The sequence below is a fragment of the Fistularia commersonii genome, chromosome 12 (assembly GCF_037954325.1).
Source record: "Fistularia commersonii isolate RoL2024-O1a breed Wild chromosome 12, RoL_Fcom_v1.0, whole genome shotgun sequence".
NCBI classification, from domain to species: domain Eukaryota; kingdom Metazoa; phylum Chordata; class Actinopteri; order Syngnathiformes; family Fistulariidae; genus Fistularia; species Fistularia commersonii.
In genome coordinates this window covers 2,707,383-2,734,408 of record NC_141295.1, presented here as the reverse complement: position 1 = coordinate 2,734,408, position 27,026 = coordinate 2,707,383, and the positions used below count along the sequence as shown (strand labels likewise).

Here is a 27,026-nt window from a genome sequence, read left to right as displayed (position 1 = left end):
TTATTTTAGCTGAAGAGAGAAAGTATAAGAGACTGTAGCAATGAACTTCAACAAAACCAATACAACTGATAAAAAGGTCATGCACAAAACAGGATTCGGCAAGGTTTTATTTGTTTTATTGTAATTTCATTAAGGCATTTGTTAAAATAGGGAAAAAGCCTTAAGGTTTGGCATCAATTACATGTTCTTTGATAGCACAATGTTTAAGTGTCATACTTTATGAAGCCGGTATCAGCAGTCACCGGGTAACTTGCTGATAGACACCCCATCTGCTGTGCAAAGCAAAAACATTACAGTGCAGGGTGACCCACAACCATTGAACTATAGTGTAAAATCTAAGAGACAATGCATCAATCAAGCAATGTTAACGGATGTTAATATTTGAATTGCTTCACCAGTATTCCCTCTGTGCAATTTTGAGTAAGGTGATGAATACCTCCAGTACAGTAATTTACAATACTGTGACCAAGTTTGGAACTGTATCACAAACCCCAGGGAGAGGAAAAAAAGAAGTCTTTGTATAAAACTATTATTTGCCTTAAAGAAAACCCCACCACAAATAAACTCTCAAGTTACAAAAAGGTATGCAGCAGAAGCACCAATATTAAGTACCCATTGAGTAGAAAGACCTGAGAAGTCTGTAGATAAATCCAATACAATTCTTTGGCCCAATGTGTAATATGGAAAGTAATAACAAGGCTATAGGAAGATTGTTTAAGAGTTAAAGACTGAGTTCTGAATAAAGCTAGAATTTGTATTGCTATTAGTTTTCTAGGCTAACTCAGCTGCAGGCTCCTGAGTCTCTCCTGGCACGTCCACATCCTCGTCGCTGTCCACACCCGAGCGGTTCATGGTGCGTCGTACATTAAACTGCATATCGCCACGTCTTCAGGAAAAAAAAAACAATAAAGTCAGCTTTCCCCCCCAACCAGTTACATGATAAAGTTCAAAGACCGATGCATGAAAGCAAACCGTAGTCTAATAGATTGTAGCTTTCGAAAGTTGCATGTGAGTGAATACATTTAAATTGAAATGTAACAGGAATACCTGAGCTTGCTCTTCAGACTGCTGACTTCACGATTCATGGCATCTGCTGACTCTGTGGCATCATCCAACTCCCTTTGTAGCTTCCTGCGGTATGCGTTTGCTCGGGTTAGCTCTTCCTCTGACTCCTCGAGTTGGCGCTTCAGCTGACGCATGCGGCTGTTTGTCTTATCAGCCTGGGATAGAGAGTTCACTTAGTGCTGAAGAGCAGTAGTACATAACAGCAAGGGTCAAACCCCTCAATACAATTTTTCCACCCTCGGATTTTGGTCAGGGGATAATGATTCATGGTGTACCTGGTCTTTGTATTGCTCAGTGTTGCGTCGTTCATCCTCCACCTGTAACATCACCTCTTTTAGCTTCTTCTCAGTCCTCCGGGCCAGTCTGGAGGCCTGCTGGCGTTCCCTGAAATACATTGAAGAAGCTCATTTCTAAAACATTTTCCCTAAGATTACCTCTAAGCAATAGAAACCCCTATTTAAAACAGAAGATTGCAGTAAATATTAGTGTGGCCACAGCTTTATTGGCACTAACTTTGACTCAATGTCCAGCTGCTCCTCCAGCTGAGTGATCTTGGCCTCTAAGGTAGCAATTGTAGATTTATACTTTGACTTGACTGTTCCTTCCAGCTCCTGTAGCTTCAGCTTTAGCTCCTTGTTCTGGCGATCCAGTTGGGAACGAGCCCCTTCCAGCCGCTGGGAGGTGTTGCGTTCTGAGCCCAACTCGGTGGTCAATTGTTCTGCCTGGTGGCACAAGATACATTGAGCAAACGCCCCAAGTTACCTTGGGTCTGACTTTCTGCATTCGCAGTTAACGGCATCCTAGTTCCTGACAATAGAAACCATTCATCTGCTCTAATAGACAAATGGTTAACACAGCCAAGGTTCTGTGTGTCCTTACTTGCAGGATGGATCTTTTCATGCGGTCATTGACCATCTCATTATTAAGCTGCTCTTCCTCCAACTCCTCAGCCAGCTCGGCAATGCGGGCCTCAAGCCTCCTTTTCTCTTCCAACATCTGAGAGCTGTGCAAAAAAAGTATAGAAGCCACAAGTAAAATACATTGCTTCAAAAGAAGTAATTTTAGGTTTTATTTACACATATGAAGATACAGACATTAATATCACATTGCTGACAGACAGCAGTTCAGTTCATACTTCTTAGTGTTGGAGTTATTGATTTCATCTTGGAGCTCATCTCTCTCACTCTGTGTCTGTCTCTTGACTCTCTCTGCAGTGGCCAGATCCTAGAACAGGTAGAAGCACGCACACAATAAGTCTACACGGAAGAAATTTTTGTGTCTGTACAAAACTGCATTTAAAGCAAAGTCAACATAACACTAAATGTCTGTTATATAAATAACTCGTGAAAAAACAAAGCACTCCCAAAATGGAGGGGAATGGCAACATTGCTCGTTTTGCAGTATTCATGATTCTTCGACTTGGGAGATACAGTGCACACCTAAACCTGGAATGTCTCAAACTACAGTGTTCCTATTTTGAAAGTTTTTTTAAATTGTCACGGCCTTGAGAGCTCTCCGACTGTCATCCTTTTTTGAAAGAATGTTTTTTCATTTGTACAGTCTGTTGTGCGATATGCATCTTCCTTTAAAACTGCATGCAAGGACATCCTTAATATTAAAGTAAAAAAAAAAAAAAAAAAAACATTTTACTCTTCGGCTAGATTAGAGGCCCTCTGTTATACAGTACCTAACCATGCAAAATACACTGCTGTTTTTTGCAATTCAAGGGGAAGTTGTCCCCCTTCATATATAGTAAGCCTCCTCCTTTATGTTCAAACCTCTTGCAGGTGAAGTGTGTCAGCCTCCATGGCCTTCAGCTTCTTCTCAGTCTCCCTTGCAACATTGACCACTTCATCTTTGGACAAACGCAGCTCTTCCAGCTCTCTTGAGTGCTCTTTCATTTGAGCCTTGATGGGGAATATGAAATCAGCAATGCAGTGGTTAGTCGTGGCAACTAGACTGCAGTTTGCCCACCGTTACAATTCGAACAACATGCATCACTCTAAAGAGGAGGCTAAAATCTTGTGTGAAGGGGCATGCTCATGTTTCACCTGCAGTTTTTTCAGCTGTTTGAGTGCCTCATCCCGGCCTCTGTTGGCAGCATCAATCTGGAGTTCAAGCTCTCCTAGGTCCATCTCCAGTTTCTTCTTTGATGAGAGGGCCTGAGAACGCTGCCTGCGCTCATCTTCAAGTTCAACCTCCATTCCACAAACCTCAAGGAGAGAAACAATGAATGATGTGGTTACTTTGTCAACTGTTTCACAAATTAACTTCTTTTGCACAAGATATTCATTCTACTTTGTGCGAGGAGGTAATCTCCTTTACCTGTTTCACCAGCTGTTTCCTTCTCTCCTCTCCCTGCTCATCCCTGGCTTGCAAGTCTCGGTCAAACTGTGCCTTCATGGCCTGCATGTTGACCTCCAGACGCAGTTTCGCATCTTCTGTGGCCTGCAGTTCATCCTCCAGCTCCTCTAACTGCACTCGCATCTCCTCCAGCTGTTGTTCTATGGCACGCTTTGAGCGTTCAAGCTCGTGGACCTTTGGAAAAAACATAACCAAGCCTATCGTCATTAGAAGTTAGAACAGAGCATCACATATTCAGTAAACAGCCTCTAAAATCTTTCCGTGCAACGAACAATGCTGTGCTCTTACATTCTTGCCAACATCGTCCTTGGAGGATACCAAGTCTTCCATTTCTGCTTTGAGAACCTTATTTGTCCGATCCAGTTCGTCCTTCAGGTCTGTCATGGTCTCCAAATCGCGGGCAAGAGTGAGTGCCCTGGTTTCCTTTTCTCTGGCCTCAGCCTCAGCTTTGTCACGCTCCTGTGCGTTTTGAGCGGATATATTTTTCTCCTCCGCCAGCATCTACAAAGGAAATGATAAGTTTACATTAAATCACATTCTATAAATTCTATCAACCAAAAATTTAACTAGGGAAAATAAAGTAGCCAAGACTGCAGCAGAATTAGAGGCTCAAAAACAGGTATAGAGAATGTCAAATAAAACTTACCCATAGCTTTCATTTGGCAAAACATTTCACTATGCAAAATCATTTATGAAAAAAAAAAGGAATAATCTTAAAAACAATTTCCCTTAATGCAAGCAAAGTACCTGGTTAAAAGGTAAAAAAAATTACTTCCATAAATCTAAAAAAAAAAAAGGAAGAATTTAGCGCCTCATTAAAAAGGACGGGAAAGTCACATGAGATTTGTGTTAAGGAATTTCTTTAGTCGCCATACCAAATTTCATGCATTGTGACATTTTAGGTGTGATGACATTTAGAAGTTACATTCTAGCTTCATCACAAGCTGTGATACCTGATCGAACTTCTTCTGCTTCCTCTCCAGGTTGGAGACAATTTGCCTGAGATGGTCCTGGTCCACCATCAGATCATCCAACTCCTGCTGTAAACGGGTTTTCGTTTTGTCCAGTTTGTCATAAGCTATAGACTTCTCCTCTAACTGCTGCTGCAGGTTGTCCATGTCACGCTGAATCCGTTTTCGGGTCTCCTCAGCCATTTCCAGGCTTGCAGTCTCTTGTTCATACTTTTTCTTCATCTCTGTCAGCTGAAAAAAAAAATACAAACTATGAAGAAGCAAATTAATGAGTTCTATAGTGTAATGGCTGGGAAGGACAAGATTAAAAGGTGCAAACAGCGATACATCTCTGGCAACTGTTTAGCACATTGCACTCAGTAGACTGACCTGGCACTGCAGTGCTGAGACCTGCTTCTCCACAGTTTTTTTGCCCTCTTCCTCTTCCTCCAACATCTCCCGCAAGTTATTCTGCTCATCTTCCATCTGCCTGAGCCGCGTGGAGAGTGAGAGCTTCTGGCGAGTCTCCTCTTGGAGCAGCTCCTAGGATCATAATAAAGAAAAAAAAAAGCCTTAAATATTCTTAACCTTTGAATAATAGGCTGCTTTACTTGATTGCCACTCAAGCTGCACCTCTACATGCCATGTCACAGATGTTAGACAACTTCTTTTTAAGTCTAAAATACAGAAAACATGTCATGCAGAGGTTGCATTGCACTGAACTCACATGCCCTGTATCAGTTGCAGGTAAAAAAGGCATCAAGTCATTACCACCAAATGCGGCCAGGTTATTACAGATCTGAGATAGAAACTAAAAACATGCATTGACATATCCACCTGCGCATCTTGTAGTTGAGACTCTGTTGAAGAAAGGTCCTTGTTGAATTTGATGTTCTTGCCCTCTGCTTCACTCAGAACGCCGTTAAGGTTGTCAACCTCTGACTAAACTCACAAAAAGAACACTATTAAAAACAAAGACACTCTTCAGATACATTAACCGCTCTGACTTTTTAATAGGTTTGCATCATACCTGCAGTTTGGTCATTTTGTCAGCCAGTTCCTGCCTCTGCCGTTCTGATTCTCCAAATTTGACCTGTAGCTCTTGAACTTGGGACTCTGCCTTCTTCCGACGGTGTTCAGAATCTGATTTGCCTTGTGTCAGGGTCTTCATCTCAATCTGCAGCTCATTCCACTCGCTCTCCAGGGCCTGCTTAGCTTTCTCGACAGACACTTTGTTCTACAGAAGAGAGACTATTGAAATAGGCGGTCTTCACTTTTACTTGACCTATCTTGGATTTAAACCTTACCCTTTTGGCTTGTTCCAGCTGTTCATTGAGCTCCTCGAATGCATTGTTATGTTTCTGTCTCGTTTCAGCCATTTGTTGCTCATGAACTTTGGCTTCGTCTTCCAGTGTCCTCTTAAGTTGAGCAACCTCAGTCTCGCGTTTGGACCTGAAAAGAGGTTTTTCCTCCTGTGTCACCATGTTTGATCACTACTTTGCATGGTGCAACCATTCTGTTAACTTTGTTTGAACAAGAAATAATACCCAAATTTTTCTTGCGATTTGACTTCTTCATGGATTCTACCAGTTGATCTACTGTATAATGCAACAAAAACCTGCACCTCAAACGTCACAAATCCTTAACAAGCGCCCACCTCAGCTCTTGCTGTGCTGCAGTTGAGTCCAATGTGTCCTCCAACTCGGTCTTGAGGGCCTCCAGCTCCTCTGCCAAGTCCCTACGTTGTTTATCAGCTTTGGTGCGTGCCTGCCTCTCCAGCTCCAGATCCTCCTGTAGCTCTGATATCTGAGCCTCCAGCTCCCTGATCTTCTTCTGAGCCATGTTCTTGGCTGCAGCTTCCTCCTCTATTCTGTGAAAAGACAGATAGATAAGAGATGACATCCGTTCTGAGGTAGCCACCATTAGAAGTGAAAGGGCTAGGTCTGGAACGGACCTGGCAAGTGCAGAAAGCAGTTCTTCCTCTTTCTTGGCAAGCTGTGCTCGAAGTTCAGCGATTTGGGCCTGCAAGTCTGCAATCTGGTCACTAAGTTCTGTTGAGTCACCCTCAAGTTTACGACGGTTCTTCTCCAATTCTTGACGCAATTTCTCCTCCTTTCTTAAACGATCTAAAGGTGAAAATCAGATGTTGCAAGTTATATTGATCGGCGAAGCGACAGTTATACCACAGAGTTTGCAATATTTTCTGCAAAAGTTGTCTTTTCTAGAGTTTACCGGTTTAAAAAAATGCATTACAATCTTAAACTTGCCCTCCAAATCTGTGATCATGGCTTCGTGTTTGTTCTTGAGTTTCTGCAAACTTTTGGACTTCTCTTCCTCCTCAGCCAGATTGGTGGTAAATTCTGAGAGCCTCTCTTCCAGCTGTTTCTTTTCCTGAAAATTGATCCAAGAAAGAAAACCAAGAGTTTCACTCAACAGTGCTGCATGGTGGTGCATGTGCGGATTCTAAGTGAATGGGACCTTGTTGAGTTTGTTGTTCTGGTCATCAAGAACCATCACATCCTCCTCAATCTTCTTCATTTTGGCATCCATAGTGACTTTCTCCATCTGCAGCTTTTGTCTGGCTGCCTCTTCCTCATCCAGCTGCTGTTCCAGGTCCTGCAGAACAAATAGAGGGATATTTAAAGTCACCTTAATTCAGTAGGTTTTCCATTTCATGTAGAATCACGACATCACTGACCGTGATGTTCTGCTGCATCTTTTTCCTCTCATTATTCATTTGAGTGACCCTTTCTTCCTCTTCCTCAAGACGAGACTCCAGGTCATGAAGAATCTCCTCCAGCTCCTGCTTCCTGGTGGCTAGGTGAGCTCTCATCTCCTCAGCCTCTGCACACAGCTCTGTCTCAGCCTGGAGCTGCTCCTGAAGGGCCAACTTCTCTGCATTTAGCTGATGAAGAGCAGTCAATGAGATTGAGGATTAGTGCTTAAAACCAAGACCTCTTGCCGCAAAATAAAATTCTCAGCCTTCTTTAAGATTCCCCTTATCCATTCTATTTATCTGGGGGGCCCTCAGGAATGCACTGGGGAGCTTAAGTAGGTACAGATTTTAGACTTCAGATTTGTCATTGGTGATAATGCAAGTGTACTGAATTCACATAAAATCTCTAAAAATTGCAACTATTTACACTGTTGAAGAGAGCTGATTATGCAAAAATATTTTTCCATCACAGTTTCATCCACAAGATACAAACAAAACCAATGTGAATTAGTGTAAAACTGGCCTTTAAGACCAAATAGACAAGTGAAAACTTTTTTGTATTTCATTCAAAGGGAGGGTTCTTCAATCACACAAGAGAAGGTCAAAACATAACCGGAGAAGAGTAGAATAGTTAATGTATAAAATCAGACAAGACTTGTACCTGCTGCTGCTTGGTTTCATATTGCTTGACCTGGTCTTCAGCTTGCAGCACCTTTTCCTTGGCCTTCAACAACTCTTCCTCCTTTGCAACCATCTCCTCCTCCTGCCGGGTCACTTGCAGGAGAGGCTTCACCTAAGAGAAAAAGAGACTTTGTAATTTTTAGATGTCAGAGAATTTCGATTGCTTAGGCTGAATGAAACTTTAAAAAAAAAAAAAAAAAAAACAAAAAAAAAAAAAAAAAACACAAAACATCACATTGTAGGAGTGGCTTATCTGTGTATCTGATATCACAAATGTATCCATTCCATAAATGCGCAAGCCTTGTTGAAACCGATTCAGTGTTCAGGGGCCAGTAGCATATAATAGGATTAGTAGTTTTGGATGGTATCCTCAAGAACTTCCATTCCTAAAAGATGACGTTTTGTGTCCCTTCAGGGATAGCCACAGTAAATCTGCCCCCATCTAACCCTATTCTCTACATCCTCGTCACTCGCCAACAAACTTCATGTGCTCTTTCACTCTATCCACAAGTCTCTTCTTCAGTCTTTCCCCAGGCCTCCTGGCTGACAGTTCCAGGCTCAGCATCCTTCTACCCAGAAATTCACTCCGTCCTCTTTATGTACAGGTCCAAAACATCGGTCTTCTACACCTTTCCTTTGATCCTCTTCCAGCTTCCATCACCATTGCAAACAAGGGCTTCAGAGCTGATCAGACACAGTCCTACCTCCACTTTGAACTCCTTTAGAACACCTGAACCACACCTCACCACGATCTTACAGCTGTCATTCATGTCCGGCACCATGAACTTACTTCTCCGCAGTTCCTCTCTTGGCACTCTTGCCTCTCTTTTTTTTCTGGATCTACAAAGAAATACCCCTCCGTGAGCTGCCACATTACCGTGGTGGAGGGGTTTGCATGTCCCAGCCTCGGCAGTTTGATCCGCGGCTGCAGAAGCTGGCTCTTGGAAAATGGAATGTCTCCTCTCTGTCAGGGGAAGGAGCCCCAGCTGGTGCATGGGGCTGCGAGATTCCGACTAGATATAGTCGGACTAACCTTGACACAGCATGGGTCCGGAACCAAGCCTCTCTTTATTCTGGAGTTGTCCCTGGTGAGAAGTGCCTGGCAGGTGATATTGATTGCCCCCCCCCCCCCAGTCTCAGGGCCTGCACGTCGGGGTTCAACCCAGTGGATGAGAGGGTAGCTTCCCTCCGCCTTCAGGTGGAGGGACAGGTTCTGATGGTTTGTGGCTATGCACCAAACAGCGCTGCTTCCTGGTTAAGGATACGGCCGGAGACATCCTGTCCACTGAAGCTGACTGCCTCAGTCGCTGGAAGGAGCACTTTGGTGAGCTCCTAAACCATCCTCCCCTACCAGAAGCCCCCACCTCCACAACAACCCGGACTGTCTCATCTCCCCGGTCACCCCAGCCAAAGTGAAGGCTGCCTTGTCAAAGCTCAAAAATGGCAAAGCCCCTGGCCTATGTTCCATCACAGCTGAGATGCTGAAGGCCAGAGGTAACATCATCATCCTTTGGCTCACACAAATGATCAACCATGTATGGGTCACTGAGTTGCTGCGTGATGACTGGAGGTGGGGCATTATACTTCCCTTCTGGAAGCATAAGGGCGATCAGCTGACCTGCAGCAACCACAGAGGAATCACCCTCCTCTCCATCCCCGGAAAACTATTCACCCGCATCCTACTAACCCGTGCTCTACCTGCAACCCGAAGCAGACGCCGCCGACAGCAAGCCGGCTTCATGACCAATTGGTCCACCACAGATCACATCTCTGCCCTCCGGCTCATAATTGAAAAGGCCCGGGAGTTCAGGAAGGACTGGCACCTCTACATCGCCTTCATCGACCTAAAAGCAGCCTTCGACACGGAGGACCACGGCTCTCTGGAATATCCTGACATCCCTTGGAGCCCCGGCCAAAATAACCACACTCTTTAGGCAGCTCTACCCAGGGGCCAAAAGCTGTGTGCCCGTGATTGGCCGGGACTCTGAGTGGTTCCCCATCAACAGCGGGGTGAGGCAGGGCTGTGTTGCTGCACCAGAACTTTTTAATTGTGTCATTGACCATCTGATGACAAAAGTCTGAGTGGATCCCTGGGGTCCCCATAGGCAGCTACACCCTCAGGGATCTCGAGTACGCGGATGACACCACGCTGTTCAGTGAGACCGCTGACCAGCTTCGTGAAGCCCTCCATGTTTTTGACGAGGAGTCCAGGAAACTCGGCCTGAAGATAAGCTGGCCAAAAACCGAGTTTATGCACGTAGGAGAGGGACCTGATCCACCACCACTCGTCTTCGACGACACCCCTGTCCACTTTGTCGCTACCTTCAAGTACCTCGGCTGGATCATGTCAAATAGCGGAGACTTCAAAGTTGAGATTGACTGGCACCGTGCCCTTTGCTGCGTCAGTCATGCAGTCCCTGTGGAGACCATTGTGGTGCCACTGGCACATATCCTGGATGACAAAGCTCTGGGTCTAAAATGCCTCAGTCATCTCTGTCCTACTCTATGGCTCCGAAACCTTGACGCTGAATAACACACTGGCAGCCAGGCTTGATGGATTTGACTCCAGGGCCCTCAGGACATTAGAAGGAATCAGCCGGACCCAGCATGTCACTAACAAGACCCTAAGAGATCAAACCCAGCAGCCCCCAGCATCTCGCCTCGCAGCAATGCGGCGAGTTTGATGGTATGGCCACATCATCCGCTTGCCCGCCGAACATCCCACAAGCATCATCTTGGCCTTTAATCCCCAGCTAGCCAGATGAAGACCCAGAGATGCCCCCTGCACCCGCTGGCTTGAGGACCTGCAGTCTCCGATGCTGTGGGAGGATGCCCGTCAGACCTGGCAGACCCAAAATGTAATGGGAGGGTCTGCTGGGAATGTCTAGCAGAGTTTCAACTCCCAACTTTGGCAGAACTACAACTACGTCCCGAGGGAGGCGGGGGACATGGAGTCCAAATGGGCCTTGTTCCGTGCTCCCATTGTTGAGGTGGCAGACTGGAGCTGCAGCTGTAAGGCAGTCGGCACCCGTCGGGACGGCAACCCTCGAACCCGTGAGTGGCCTCCAGCAATGATGAATGCTGTCAAACTAAAGGAATCCTATTGGGCCTTTCCAGCCTGTGGGGCTCCGGAGGCAGCTGACAGGTACCGGCAGGCCAAGTGGCATGTGGCTTCAGTGGTTGCTGTGGCAAAAACAAAGGCATGGGAGGAGTTCGGGGCAACCCTGGAGAACGACTTCCGGTGAGCGTCGAGGAGATTCTGGTCCACCATCTGGCAGGTCAGGAGGGAGAAGCAGTGCTTCGTCAACACTGTACAGTGGGAGACGTTTCCTGTCAGAGTTGGACTCTGCCAGGGCTACCCTTTGTCACCGATTCTGTTCATAACTTATGGACAGAATTTCTAGACGCAGCCGAGGCATTGGAGATTTTTTTTGGTGGCCCCGGGATTGAGTTTTTGCTTATGTGGTTCTGTTGGCTTCAGACCATGACCTCCAGCTCTCACTGGAACGGTTCACAGCAGAGTGTGAAGCAGCCGGGATGAGGATCAGCACCTCCAAATCAGAGACCATGGTGCTCAATCAGAAATGGGTGGAATCCCCACTCCGGGTCCGGGAAGAGGTTCTGCCCCAAGTGGAGGAGTTTAAGTATCTCGGGGTCTTGTCCACGAGTGAGGGAAGGATGGAGCGGGAGATCAGTGCAGCATCTGCAGTGATGCGGACTCTGTACCAGTCTTTTGTGGTCAAGAGGGAGTTGGGCCTAAAAGGCGGAGCTCTCAATTTACCGGTCGATCTGCGTTCCCACCCTCACCTATGGTCACAAGCTGTGAGTAGTGACCAAAAGAATGAGATTGCAGACACAAGCGGTCAAAATGGGTTTCCTCCGGATGGCCAGACTCTCCCTTAGAGATCGGGTGTGAAGTTCGGTCATCCAGGAGGAGCTTGGAGTAGAGCCGCTGCTCCTCCACAGAAGAGGAGCCAGAGGAGAGCATCTGATGGGGATGCCTCCCGGACGCCTCCCTGGGGAGGTATTCCGGGCATGTCCATCTGGGAGGAGACCATGGGGAGACCCAGGACATGCTGGAGAGACTAAGTCTCCAGGCTGGTCTAGGAACGCCTCGGGGTCCCCCCAGAGGAGCTGGACCATGTGACAGGGAGGTCTGGGCCTCACTGCTCCAGATAAGGGGAAGATAGATGGATATTCATTGTTGTTTTGTTGAGGTGTGCATTCTTCACCTTCACTGTTGCTTGATGTTGCCCATTGTCATCCCTGATGTCTGCTGTCTATCTGCTCTCTATTTGTGGATTTTTTTTTTTTTTGCAGCTCCTTCTGACCTTATCTGTATTGCTGCTCCCTAATGCTCACCTATGTCCTCTGTTTAGTTTCCATTACCCTTTTCCATAATTTCATTGTATGGCTCTACTTTATTCCTCTGTAATAACTACACGTCTCCCTTAAAACAGACAAAAGAAAAACAATCCACATTATCAAAACTAGTCTAGTGCATACAATTGTGTCAACCAGCATTGTAAAGCAAACACCAGTAAATGGTGTGAGTGAACCTTAATCAGGCAAGTGTTAGTGACAGCCTTCACAGAGTAATTACCTTTGTGAATAGTCTCCACCACTGCCAGTTCTTGAGTTTTAGGTAAGCTGCACAGTTCCTCTGGATAACTTTCATGGCTGTCAGCTGCTGCTGTCGCTTGGCAAAGGCTCTAAAATTGGAAGAAAAATGCAATTAATTAATTAATTTACACTGATGACTAAAACAATACTACATGATCAATCAAAATGTTCATACTTGCGGGCTACATATCCTCTGCACCAAGCCTGGAAACTAATAATCACATCAGTGATTTTCATGTCGCGCTCTTCCTCCAAGTGAGCCAGGACTCCTGCTCTGAAGAACACTTTACTCTGACCGATGCGGTACAGGTTGGGGTCCAACTCCAATGCTTTTATCTGTAAGGAAGATGGGAAAAGAACTCTGTAAGCTCTGGTGGTTGAATCGTTAAGATTTATCCTGAGCAGAAATTAAATTTTGTTCTTACCATTAGCACACAGGCTTGCTTGCCATCCATAAAGCCCTTTGGGATGGCATTTGGTGTGAGGATTTCATACCTAAAGAAGTAGAATTAGAGGTGCATCATTAAAATTTATCAAGTAGTTGGTTCCCTTTTCCAGGTTATTTCACTCATTACAATTCTTTATTCTCATATCGTGTTTACCGCTGTCTGAACTCCTGAAAGACAATGCGGTTGGGGAAGCCTTGTCTGCAGATGCGTATCCCTTCTAGGACTCCATTACACCTCAACTGGTCTAGCACCAGGTGGGGCTCCAGTTTACCAGCCTAAGTAGAAACAAATAATATTGAACTTTTGAGCATGTTTTGTTTCTTTTCCTTTAACATATATTGCCTTGTTACAGGTTAGGTTTGGATGAGTGAACTGAACAAGTTTGAAAATAACTTTCTTGTGGATTAATGACTTGTTTGGTCTTTGCGACCAAAAGGATAAAGATCCTCCACAGTAGAGGCTCAGATACCCTTTGTCTTAATAAATTTGGACCTGCACTACACAGCCTACTTTGCCAACCCTTCAGATTCTGTTACTGAGGTGTCTGAGTTATTTCAAGTTTCTACCTTTTTCTCATGGTTAGGGATAATACAGCGGACAAAGTTGGGGTTGGTGTTTCGGAGAGTTGCCATCAGGTTACTCAGCTGCTCCTTGTACAGCTGACCAACAGTACGAAACATGCCTTTACGGGTCTTGAATGCACCGTGCATCGAGTCGGACATTCCTGCCACCTTATCCAGGCCAACAATACGATCCACTGAGGACAAAAACGATAAATCGTGCATTTTTCGTTCATTAAATTTCCTACGATAAAATCTTGGTTCTATAATACAAATGTTGTCTGCACGTGTTCTGGTTCAATAAGGTTTTCATTTTCCATAAATTCAGCTCAAGATTTACACCCATTTACTAAAATGACAAACAAATAAGGCATTTTATTATACTCACTGTCTCTCCACAAGTCCGCAGTGAACTTGTCCGTAGACTGGTTGAGCAAAGTGGCCACACATTCATTCAAAGGATCCATGTTCTTCATCAGCCAGGCATCTGCTTTGTAATCAACCTGCAGAGGGAGGTTAAGGTGTTATACCTAGCCTATAATCAAGGATTGGAGCTGCATCAATTTATGATCAACTCTGCAAGTGTGAAGTGCACACTTCCCTCCAATTCAAAAAACACATGACAAAGAACTGTGACTTTTCTAGATCATAGATTTTTTTTTTCCATTAAATATAAAACTACTGGCCTAATTTCAGATTATGCCTATCCAAATAAAAGCATATTAAAAGAAAATTTAATCCATGCTTCCCTGAGACAATCTGTCAAGGTTTGACAGATATTGCAGAAGAAGTTGTAATAAAGAGCAATAATCTCCAGCAAGGGGGAACAAGCCAGTTCTTGAGTTGGCCCAGATCATACAGAGAGTTGCACCAGGAAGGGCATCCAATGTACATAAAACCTTAGACTAGCAAATCAAACTTAATCAACAACAACATCAACTGCTAGTGGAGCAGATAACTGACAGTGTTCTGTAGGAAATCAGGCTACTGTGGGTTAAAAAGGGGAGGTATGGCCATGGGCAGAAAGAGGAAATTCAACAGCATTGGACAGAGTAGGTGAACATGATGCGTACGAGAAAGCTGTTAAAATGTGTATTCAGGAGACCAGCTGGAAAGGTAGCAAGGCTGGAAGCAACAGATGTGACAAAGAACTGATGCATAGGTTTGGTATTCAGGATAGGAAGAGAGGCTACATCTGGTAGAAAATGTAATCTAGAGATCAGTGACTGCAAAGTAGTGGCAGGAGAGAGTGAAGCAGGACAGTATCAGATAGCGCTGTGTAGGATAAATCTGGTGGCAAGTAAGACGGGGCCAAAAAGGCAGAGCAGACACTGACGGAAGCCGAAACAAGGAAAAGTTGTGGGATTTTAATGAAAAGCTGAAATGGGCTCTGGGTGATCAGGTGGACCTTTCACATACAGCATATCTGATCAGGGAGATAGGTAGTAGAGCACTTTGTGTCATCTGTTAGAAAAGGAACTCCAATTGTTTTCAAATGAGGAAGTGCAGGAGTTTATACAGAAAAGAGGTTAGCCAAGTAGAAATGTGACAGAGAGGGGTTTAAAGAGTAAACGGAGATACAGCATCAGGCGAAGGTAAATGTTGAAAAAGGTCAAACAAAGGGTGTACCTGTTTAACAAGGGAGAGACTGATTTATGTAGGTTGGCGAAGCTGAGTGATAGAGATGGGAAGAATATGCAGGTTAGGGTGATTAAGGTCAGACAAATTTATTGATAGGTACTGGAAGTGTAATGGGAATAGTACTCCCCCCAATTCTCCTTGTTCATCAACTCTTCAGAAAAGAGCAGAAGAGGTGACCATTGTGGACCAAAAAGTAGAGATTACAAAAGGTGAGAGGACGGAAGTGAAGAGAATGAAGTGGAAAGGCAGTTGGTCCTGACGATATATCTGTGATTTTATTATCGTTTTATGTACCTGATAGGAATATAGATCAAATAGAACGATAAGATCTTGGTAACTGGAGATCCCTTTAAATAAACAAGCTGTTCAAAATGACCACTCAACAAATACTATGAAACATTTCAAACTATTTTTTCAAGTACAATGTGTTTTAAGGGAATCCAATACACTCTTATCCTTGTTTGTCCCAGCTCGCACACATCCTGCCTATTTTTGTTTATTTTATTCATTGCTATTTATATTGTTGTTTAGTTCTGGTTGTGTATTTTCCACCCTCACTGTTCCTTGATGTCACCCATTGTTATCCCTGATTTTGTTGTCAACTGTCTATTCGTGGATGTCTATTATATATTCTTTTTATTTGACATTATAAGTGTTACACTGCTGTGACAAGGGAACCCCCCTCCCCCCCCACACACACACGTTTGGAAAGGAGAGGAATGAATGTTGACCACAGCAAGACAATGCAGGTGTGAATGAGAGGGACCAAGTGGAACAGAGATGTAACAGGAAGGGTGGAGATTTTTAAGGACCTAGGGTCAACAGTCCAGAACAGAGTGAGGAAGAGACCTGATGAAATGAGTACAAGCAGGTTGAAATGGATAGAGTCACAGGAAAAAGAAGTGTGTGAAGAGTATCAGCCAGAATGTGAGGAAATATCGTAGAAATTGGTGGCGAGACCAGCCATTATGTAGGCTTTACAGACAGTGGCATTAAAAAGAAAATAAGCAGGCAAAGCTGGATATAACAGATGATGTTGAGTTTCTCTTTGGAAGGGATGAGGATGGGTAATAAGCCCAGAGGCACAGCATATGCTGGATGTTTTGAGATAAGTCAGACAGGCTCTGGGTATTTTTTCCCCCTCCCAGGTTTATATAGAAACTTCAAGAAACTAAAAGAAATTAAATTAGGTATTTACCTTTCCAGCATAGTGAATGATGCAGAAATCAACATCATCCTTGAGTTTCTTAGGTTTCTGGAACTTGCTGTTAGATCCCTGCTCTTGAACCACCTTCTCAACAAAGCTCTTGTCCGTGGCTTTTGGGAACCAGCATTCCTCATCTAGGAGTGCCAAGATGCCTGGAGGACCAGCCTGTTATGAGGGGAATGAAAACAGTAAGTGCAAGAGTGACATTTTTACTCTACTGGAGATGCAAACTGAAGTCTCTACTTCACACTTCTGTTGAGCGGTCAGCTGTTCTTATACAAATTTTAAGAAGCAACAAATGACATCCTACAGGTTTTTCAATTAGTTCGATGCAGGGCTGCAGGTCGAGGCCGAAGTCGATGAAACTCCACTCGATCCCCTCCCTTTGGTACTCCTCCTGCTCCAGGATGAACATTGTGTGGTTGAAGAGCTGCTGCAGCTTCTCGTTAGTGTAGTTGATACACAGTTGCTCAAAGGAGTTCAGCTACATGGTGAAAATGAGGTAGATGGCAATGAGTGTACAGAACATCTTTAATATGTGCAACTGCAGTGTTAGAGATGTGCCAGTAATTGTCACTAACAGCATATTTAGACAAATGGGTTATTAATTTCTGTCACACGGAGTCTGGAATGTGGAGAAAAAAGACTGACGATTCACTCTGCCACTCTGCTTCTTGAAATTAAGAAGAATTGGAATGTTCGAAATGAGGTGGCACATATGGGCTCAAATGGTTTCTGCTTACATAAGTAAATCCAGTTTATTAAACATTACCAAACATTATGTGGAGACAAATTATATCATCCCTAGCAGGAATTAATGGCTCACCTCAAAAATCTCAAAGCCAGCAATGTCAAGGATCCCAATGAAAGAGGCTCCCTGTCTCTTGGTCTTGTCCAGGGCCTTATTGATTCTCATGACCAGCCAACGGAACATCCTCTCGTATGACGCTTTGGCCAGGGCTTCGACAGCAAACTCTGCCTGCTCCTGGGTCTGGGCTTTCTGGACATAGTCCCTGCCAACCTGGTAAGAACAATCCATATTTCATGCATTTGGCTCACTGACTGGAAGTTAATTGCAAACTCTAGTAAGCTATCCAATGCCCACCATAATACAATGCCCATCATAATACAAGTCTCATATGCAAAATATTGTTTCTGTACCAGATAGCTGCAAGGCTCCTCTACTGTAGGAACCTGAACGTTTTAAAATGAAAAAAAATCTCAACTTGCATACTTGGTTAAAAAAGTCACCAAGATTAGAATTAGAATTCTTACAGAATTTTCACAGTAGCCATTTTCAGGTTTAAGTGAGTAAACCAGTTTCCAATCATTTTATTTTAAATGATGCAGACAATGCATATAATAAATCACTATTATACTTACACTAATGGGGAAAAAAGGCAGTTAAAGGCCTTATCCCGTGAGCTAGTTCGATTAGATCTGATAAAGTTTTCAGCATTATTCTGACGGTTAAACCAGACATTACTGGATACATACTTCTGAGGTTGAACCCAGAGGAGCCCTGATTACATCAGGTCTAGGATATCTTTTTGTATTACCCTATTGAGAAGACTTAATAGAAGCCAAATCTTCATTGAACAGTTTTATAATACATCTTAATTTTTAATATTGACAACTACATTTTGCGTTAACTCCTGTTGAGTGCATCACTGACCTCACTTACAATTTGAACCATTAAATGTAATGAGTTTGCCATTTTTTGCGTTCTAAGAAACAAAAATATAATTAAGATCATATCATCTGACAATGCATACACATTCTTTGGCAGACCTTGATTCTAGGTGACAGGATAGCTCGTGTGAAGTCAGTTACGTTGATTCCGAGCAGGTGACACACTTTCTGGGCAGCTAGGTGGAAAAATATGAGCGTCAGCTTTGTAAAATACAGATGTTTAGAGAGGCCTAAGTTAAGACAGCATGTACTGGGGGGGGGGGTTAAATCAATGAAGGAGTTTACCTGTGTTATCAGGCATGGAGGCCTGATCGGAGTGTCGCTCCTTCTTGAAAGTCATGTTCCCCAGCTGCAGCACAGCAGACACTACCTTTAACAAACCTGGAAACAGATGAGAGCTCTGTCACGGGAGAGGATTAATACATATGGTATGGACATATACAAGAACAAAAAAAATAAATAAAAAAAAGCATTAAAAGCTGAGGAGCAGTTTAACTGAATATTATCTGCATTTAGCAAATTGAAATGTCAATTCAGTTTTTTTTCCCCTTTCAGCAAAAAAAAAAAAAAAAAAGTTTACCAATTCTCTCCTCTTCAGGGATGCTCATTATCTGAAAAGCATCCATGGTCTCATTGAACAGATCCTTGTCCTGCTGGCCAGGAATTGTAACATTTCCATTGGACAGGAAGCGATATTTACTGTAATCTTCCAGACACAACTCAGCTGGATTGTGAAGAGGAGCAGACAAAGTTATTTGCAAAACCTCTTAAAATAAATAATTGAAAGCTTTTGAAAAATGTGTCCTAATTCTTGAGTTGTGTGAAATAAATATTCATTTCTCACAGCGTAGTTTGTCTCCTGCTCCAGACAGCATGTAGTAGAAAATATGGAAGCTTCTCTCCTCTGGAGCTTGTCTAATAGCCCGGGACTTCTCCAAGAGATCTGGCAACATGTTAGTCAAGGCCATAATCCAGCACAACTTTTAACTGCTAGAAAGATTATAGGAATTTCATGGGAGAACTTAGAAATTTCAGCAACAGCAGCTTTTGTAGATTGAGCAAACATCATTAGAAGCAACTTGTTTGGGAAGGAGAAAGGATGCAGGTTTCAATGTTGGCTCCAACAATGTATCCATTGACGTCAAAGTTGATTCTGATAAATTTCCCCTGCAAAAACAATTCTTATAAATAAAAAAACCCACATACATAATGTTATTTAACGGTTGAATTACATTTCGGTAGGCCTTACGAATCTTGAAGAGTTGTCATTTTTGACTGTCTTGGCATTGCCAAAAGCCTCCAGGATTGGGTTTGCTTGCAGTAGCTGTTTCTCCAGTTCACCCTGACAGAGGATGAGATAAGAGCTAGGCAGACTGCAACAAACACTGAACATGACTGAGCACACAATCATGTATATTCCCTTATAGCTGCAAATTTATCAGTGATCATAGAAGCATGACCTCTGTGAGTCTTGCACATTCCAGCACATATTTGCATAGCACAACAAGCCCACGCAAGCACGCTGTAAAGACTGTTCCCCATCCATGCAAGCACAAACATGAGCACAAGCAGCAAGCAGGTCAGCCAACATTGCCCACGGGAAAACAAGTGATGTGTTAGCAGCATAAAGAACGATGGCAAAATCAAAACTGTAACAGATGCTAAAATAGCTGCTAGTTTGGGTGGAACACTTCATCAGGTAAAGATACGTGTTAGTATCTCTGCATTTTTAGCTGACATAAAATATTATGTCTAAGTGGTTCGTTGAGCCAGTTTCCTTCATCAGCATAGGACAGAGGTAGTTTAAGTCATGTTCAAAGCTAACAGCAGAGTGTACTGTTGGAAACAAAGCTTTACATTTTCAATGTACCTTTGTTAGCCTGATGGCAGAATCTGGGTAACACCATCCAAAAATTTGTTTACATTGAGTTTTTCAACCAATTCAAAATAATAGGTCTTTAGGTGGTCTTAAGAGAAGTTTACTGTTGGGTTTTAAGATGAGGGGCAGATATATCAATTGTTTCTTGTTGTCAATCACAATTATAGCCACTTATATTCAGGGGTCTCAAAAAGATTGCCAGATATATTTTAAATTGCCAAAAATTGCCTCACTTTCCAAAAAAAAAAAAAACTGCAGAGAAATGGAGAACAAGCAACTAAAATTATGACAAAATATCAGTTGACATGTTAGTGCATGTCTGAATGACTCAACGCTCTGCTGAGAGATGAGCACTGACCAAGCTTTACCATGAAAGTGAGAGATGGGGGAATGTTTTTCGTGATATGTCAAATTTAAACATCTTCACAGTAGTTCATAGAAAGAACAAAGGCCAAACTTAAAGATTTGAAAAGTTTGTTTTTTTTTCTACATTCATCGTAAGCTACTGATGCTGCTTGTCACTCACACACACACACACATCTATTTTGGTTACCTGCAATGACCACAAATCCCCAGTTACATAGCAAAGAAGACAGCCTGGAAACCAGTCTTTTTTTCATAAAATCACTGAGGTGCATTTAAGAGGGAGAAGTTGAACTAGCTGATGTCAGATGAACTGCAGATGAAGAAGCAAATTCTATGAAGCAGACCTGCTCAGGCGTTAACTATTACAGTTTTCACTACTAGATATAGTCATTCTCGAATCCTGCAACAGAGATCAAGCATTGATTAGAATTTCCTTTCAGCCCAGGCAAAGACAATTGCATAACTTCTGTTAGTTGAGAAGCACATAGAGCCAGCCATGCTTACTGAGTCGGGTTAACTCACATGTGACAGTACTACACTCCCCTGGAGAAAGGTAGAGAAAAAGTTTACTTATACTAAAAAAAAACAAAACACTTCAACACCTAAATGCTTTCATGACGAGGCAATCATCTGGTAGTTTTTTTTTTCAAATCTACAAAACCGTGAATTGATTGTTTTCAAACAAACAAAAAAAACAAAACACAAAAATCTTCAAAGCATCTTTTACAAGAAAACTGTTTGCTTGACTTCCACAGGAAGACATTACAGACATGTTCTGGCCTGACCGAGGAATGTAGTCAACATTTTCAGGAGGACTGCATACTATTGATAGAGCAATTTACCAACAAGGACACTGACCTGATCTTTCTTTGACTTGAATGAAGAGGCAACATGTGCGAGGTACTGAATGACCTTCTTAGTATTTTCTGTTTTTCCTGCTCCTGACTCTCCTCTATATAAAAAGGCAGTACAAGAATGAAACAAGACATCTGCTATTAGAAAGACAGAATTTCTGATAGCATACAGATTTATTTATTTTCTTATTATTTTTCTTAACTTTGGGGCAACTGAAAGGCAAAATAAGCTTTACAAGAATTGTGTAGAAATGAAAAACACACTCAATTTTTTTCTACCTTGAATAAGACAAACAGAGAAGAGCAACCTACGTGCAAAGGATGGACTGATCCTCACGATCTGAAACAAAATTAGGGAACAAAATATCAGACAGCCCATTCTCATTGGATTGGAAAATTAGCAAGTTGACCTTGCCATTCTTGATATTAAGGAAAATTATAAAAATAAATTAAATATATTAAATGTACCCTGCATCATGCTTCTGTAGGCTGTGTCTGTGATGGCATAGATGTGGGGGGGCATCTCATGTCTCTTCTTGCCTTTGTACATATTCACTATCTCCTCAGTGTAGATGGGCAAGTGCTTGTACGGATTGACCACCACACAGAAAAGACCTGAGTATGTCTGGAGTTAACATGAAGACAAGGAGTTAAAAACCGGAGGCATTTATCTACAACAAGAAACTGTGTAAAGGTACACTTTACAGTGCAGATACAATAGTCTCCACTCCCAGTCACTCACATAGATGAGTCCAGAGTAGTATCTCTCCTTGAGGTTGTGCAGCACCGATGCTTCGTTCAGACAGGTCAGTTCTGCCATATCCTCCACCTTGTTAAACTTGGGGGGATTCATCTTTTGAATATCATCCTTGTTTACTTTCACCTGTAGTTTGTGAAAAGAAGAACTGTCAGGAGAGCTTACTGACTGTAGTGTCAGTAGAATTCTAGGTTTTGAATATTTCTACAATTTAGGGGGGAAAAAAAAAAGCTAATCAATCATGTTTTCTAACAGCTTACAATCACCCTGATGTGAACGGGGATGCCCACTTTTTTCTAGAGATCATGTAATACAGATTATCTTGTGGGGGCAAGTATCTATAAGTGTCACAGCTATCCATTGTTATCCTGAATATTGGGATGATAAAACTGAATAATTTTACACGTAATCTTTACACTTGCCAATTCAAAAAAGTTAATATTCATTTGATGTTATTAGTTAATAGCACTGATGTGTTTGTATCAATGGTTTAGAGGAGACTAAAACTACAGTGCTTGCTAGAAAATTTGACTCAGGACTGGTGGGAAGTCCAAACATTAACCTTTTTGCCAGAGTCTGTCAGCTCCACTGTATACTCCTCGCCCTGCTCTTCCTTGATTGAGCCGGCCTCAAAGCCCAGCTTTTCTGAAGGGACCCACACCAGCTTCTTGGTGGCCCAGTCAGCCTGAGCCAGGGGGTTGTTCATCCCACTGCGGTCCCCATATAGGAACTTGTCTGCGTCCGTCATGGTAGCTTTTAAAAAAAAAAAATAAAGTGCAAATTGTGCATCAATTAAGGCTCTAAAGAATGAATATCACTTCAAGAGTAGAACATTTTTCAATGCAAACCTGTGTATACTGAGATTCTTGAGTAGAAAACACACTTAACAGCACAGACTGGTCAAACTTTGTAGAATTACAAAACATATGGATGACTGAAGTCTAAACAAAAGTAAATCTTATGTAAATAATTGAATGCAACATTTTGACCGAACACCCTCTTCTCCTTCACAATTCGCATGCACGCACCTTAAAAAGCTGCTGGTACTAGATATCAAAACAGGCTTTTAAATCACATAAATAGGATTTCGGTTATTAGACCAGATTAAAAGTTAGAGGTGCAGGAATTATATTGTCCATACAGAATGTCAAATGCAGGGTAACTGAAGACTAACTGATTCTGAATTAAATGGTTTGAGAAGAGACTCCTGTGACTGACTGGGACTAGTCCAGAATATACCATGCCTCCTTACCCAATGTCAGCTGGGATTGCTCCCTACCAAAATGTGCAGGATCTGTGGCACAGACAATGATCCATGTTGTTGAACACAGTAATTTACAGAAAAGGCTTCATGCTATACTTTCTCATTTGTTAGGGGAATTAGCATTTGTCAGATTCTTCCAGCTGATGTCATCAAGGTTATAGATTAATTTGAATACCATATCAGAATCTTTTAAATCATGTGGCATAGATTCAGTAACTTAACATGCCATAATTTTCAGGGTTTTTTTTCTCTATATTGGCTGATAAGAAATCTAGATCTGCATGACAAGTTAGACTTTTACATAAGAAACTGTCTGAATCCAAAGTTGCTTTTCAACAAATGATCAGGAATCAGATATCCTATGCTCTTTCAACATTTAGACAGTACAGACAGTGATATCAGAAGACCAAGTAAACTCTAACCAAGACCCTATGGTTAAAAGAGATTACCTGTAATGACCAATACGTGGCTTTTAATAGTCAACATTTTGTTAATACTAGCTGACTTTACTTTGACAGGAGTCTCTGAAAAATACTGCCTTTAAAAGTGACAATTATTGTATTTTTTGCACAAAATTGTTGTACATTAACTTAAGTGTAATGCTTGTAATCTCGTTGTTTTGATCTGATCATGGAACCCATTGCCCCATGATAATGTTCCAATCTCAGTGTCCTGCAAAGACAAAGGATATTCTGAATGAAATCAGCAAAACGTGACATGAGAATAGAGCTGGATTAGAAAAAAAAAAAAAAAAAATCCTGCCTTTTCTTACATTGAAAGACATGTACTTTTTAAAATCAGAAATGAAATGTTTAGAATGCATGATAATGTAGAAATTCATCTGCCTTTAAAATGTTCAAATGACAGCAGAATGCATCTGATAAAACATATCGTCAATTGCAAGCTGATCAATTTTTAGATTTCAATTACCGTATATTTAGGCAAAATTAAAGATATCATGGGCTGTTTTCTTGACTTATCAGACCAGAAAACCGATTAATCACAAACATACAAATTGTTTCAAACAAATTAAAAATTACAGAAATTAGACATCTTAACTCTATTTCCATGATTGTGTATTTTTTACCCCAAGCGAGGAGATTTAAAAAAAAAAAAAAAAAATGTCAGGACTACGTCTGCCCAGATCCCTCCCTTTGCCAGCTCAGGAAAATTCCAAATTCCCCATCTCCTTTTCCCAGGTCTTTGGAAATGGTTGCCGTGAGGACAATACTTGGTAGTATGACAGACAAGGCGACAATCTGAAGCCTCTCTATATCTTTGACCATTTAGAAACCATGTTCTGTGATAAACCCCTGATGGAGGCTGGTGCAGAGATACTGTACAGTCAGGAATGTCGGAAGCAAGTCTAGGCACACACAGAAATGTAGTTCTAGAGCCACGCCTTGTATGTATCTGCTCAGTGTGCTTTATCCAAAAACTTTTGATAGTTTAAGCTTAAACATTGAGGGATGTTAAATTGTTATTTTCTTTGCACCTCAGGGCAGTATACCAATTCTGAGTGAGCGCAGGATATTTAGAGAGCAATATTGACCAGTAAGAAATCTTGAAGTCCCATCCAGTTCCAACAGGCTCTGTTATTCAATGTCTTTATCTAACTGGGCAGGGTGCTTGAGGAAACATTTCTGAATTACAGTTGTGGTGACTGAGTGAATTTTAGTTCTAAATTTTCAAGTTTAAAACTTGAGAACGTAGGAGACACTTTTAATAAATCTTTTAAAACAATCAAGAAAATCTTCAACAGCTTGTAATTAGTTAGAAAAAAGAATTCTGGATGGTTTTATATTATCCGTATATGAGCCATGAAATGAAAAAGATGACAAAATGTATAAAACAAACAAAAAAAAACACTAGCAACACAGTCAGCATGAAATAGCAATTTTCCATAAATACCCTCAAAGATAAAAAAAAGGTACTATACACACACATGAACACACTCTAAAACTTAAATGAAAAGCATATTTTATCATTTAAAACAGCTGCTTTCTCTGAGATACAGGGTGAAAGAATTCATAAGTGTGTGTGTATATATACAGAGCAAGGGATAAAGGGATGAGTGCACAAGGTGTAATCTGTGTCCCTCCTAAGTTAATTATGTGCTCAGACTCCTGAATATCCCAGGGGCCATAGGATAAATAGGCCATCCTGAAGCACAAAAGTTTGATCATCACGTGAGGCTTCACTGGTTGAGCTCAAATGTTTTCCAACTTCCCCCCCAGAAATTGCAACAACAGCTTCTGACGTGTTGCAATGCTGTGGTCATCGACAGACCCGACTACTTCCTTCAACCAGAACAAACCGTAGAATCATAAAGAAGAAGCAAGCATTACTTGTCTGCATGGACATGTTTGATCTGGAGCTTGTGTTCATCAGTAACTCAAGTATCCTGCTGCCTCATGTTCTTGGCTACCAATCAATCCCTACTTTACCAGGCTTCCATGGCTCTTACTCAAGAGGTAGCGCATATCCCTGCAGAGCCACTGCCCTGCCCTCTGCCTTCCGAGTGGGAGCGGATGGGGTCAGGAGCTGATGGAATAGGCACGCTGGTTCAACAGATTTTAAAATGTTCAAACTCTGTCCTTAAAAGTTGCACAATTCTTGCCTGCACAACTGAACTTTCAGCTTCACGCTGAGGTGTACAGAGTAGAAACAGCATGGATGTTTTCACCATAAGAAATCTTTTTTTTTTTTTCTATGTGCTTGATGAAATTGTTTAAGGGGTGGATCTAAAGACACTGGACATAAATCCACATTTTAGATTTAAAGCTCCAGGTCCAAGTGGACATGAAGTAATGGCTATCAATAAAATCAGAGGATCAACATGTGAAATGACATGTTAAAGAATCTTAATTTATTGTCCTGCGAAAACCCAATTGAGACACCTTAGACTATTGAAACGTTACTGAAGATGGAGCAGATTCGGGACTGCAGACATTGCCAACAGAAGAACATCAGATGTAGGAACATGCATGTTTGAACTAAAAGAGGACGGTAGATTTTGCTCAGCTGTCTAGAGTCACGATGAGTCAGGTCTGTCTTGCAAAATGACTTCTTAAGCTAAGTCATCCACTTGGCCAAACCTCTTCAATGCATAGATCAATTTTGTATCCCCAGGCGAGATCTACCGACGCGGGGCGTGTGCAACGATGGGAACTACCTGACTAACCACCCAGCCATATTGCCGTACACCTCACATTCAAAACTCTATAAAATAAAAGGAACTCTCTATGCCTGTCGGCTATGTCATTCACAATACAAACCTACAGATAAATGATCCACCCCACCCCGAGAAATAGGATCCACAGAGAACCTTTAAAAGCCTGTTCGGCGAGAGTTTTTGTCTGTAGACTCGACAGGGGAGAGAAAAAGACGAGTTTTGTCTCAAACGTCTATCGGACAGTGAGTTTGACAAAGTCATAGTTTAGTTTTCACGGTACAAGACACCGACGCGCGAAATTATTGAGGTAAGTTCCATTGCTAATTAAGTCATCTGACCAGGTGCACACAACTCCGGCTAATGAAATTATTCATTCGGTTTCAAAATCCTTTTTCGCTGCATCGACACACAGCTCACCTGGTTTTCAGCTCCAGGCACTAAAGGTGAGCTCGGTGTCTGGAGGTTTGTGTTGGTGTCAGGCAGACGACTCGGCGGGAGGTTGTTTCTGCTCTCTGTGCTTCGAGAATAGAAGTCCCATACACTTCAAGCCTCCTAGTTTTATTTTTTACAGGTAATTTAAATGCCCCGCCCCCCCCGGGCGGTGCGTTTACGAGCCGCTCCTAAAACACCGGTGATTGAAATCCATTTGTGAGTAGATGGAATGCAAGGTAACTTTAGCGTCATGAAGAAGGGGCCAAAACAAGGACATTATGGACTCTTCTAGATATGATTACTTCATCTGAAAACGAAATATTTGAAAAAAATAAAAGTCGATCAAACAGT

At 42.3% G+C, this 27,026-nt stretch overlaps 1 protein-coding gene across 2 annotated transcripts; it reads right to left on the bottom strand.

Annotated features, from left to right (window-relative positions):
• Positions 1-101: 101 nt before the first annotated feature.
• On the bottom strand, positions 102-26,764 carry LOC147228122 (myosin-9-like). 2 transcript variants are annotated; one of them, XM_086156350.1, is made up of 43 exons: positions 26,661-26,764; positions 22,367-22,557; positions 21,790-21,930; positions 21,516-21,672; positions 21,360-21,387; positions 21,052-21,145; positions 20,716-20,736; positions 19,198-19,290; positions 19,052-19,115; positions 18,793-18,891; positions 18,529-18,672; positions 18,234-18,329; positions 18,048-18,124; positions 17,083-17,277; positions 16,567-16,740; positions 16,248-16,421; positions 13,797-13,911; positions 13,415-13,605; positions 13,002-13,123; positions 12,825-12,894; positions 12,575-12,735; positions 12,380-12,488; positions 7,757-7,888; positions 7,078-7,284; positions 6,858-6,995; positions 6,647-6,770; positions 6,334-6,505; positions 6,037-6,249; positions 5,687-5,831; positions 5,410-5,616; positions 5,217-5,321; positions 4,770-4,922; positions 4,383-4,631; positions 3,718-3,930; positions 3,391-3,603; positions 3,117-3,278; positions 2,844-2,972; positions 2,201-2,289; positions 1,945-2,068; positions 1,579-1,787; positions 1,341-1,449; positions 1,048-1,220; positions 102-886 (listed from the first exon to the last, which is right to left on the bottom strand). In XM_086156350.1, the coding sequence occupies exons 2-43, from the start codon at positions 22,550-22,552 to the stop codon at positions 772-774; spliced, it is 5,892 nt and encodes a 1,963-aa protein (XP_086012476.1). In that variant the 5' UTR covers positions 22,553-22,557; positions 26,661-26,764; the 3' UTR covers positions 102-771. The 2 variants fall into 2 exon arrangements, with proteins under 2 accessions (XP_086012476.1, XP_086012477.1); XM_086156351.1 differs by lacking the exon at positions 26,661-26,764 and having other exon boundaries at positions 22,367-24,190.
• Positions 26,765-27,026: the final 262 nt, after the last annotated feature.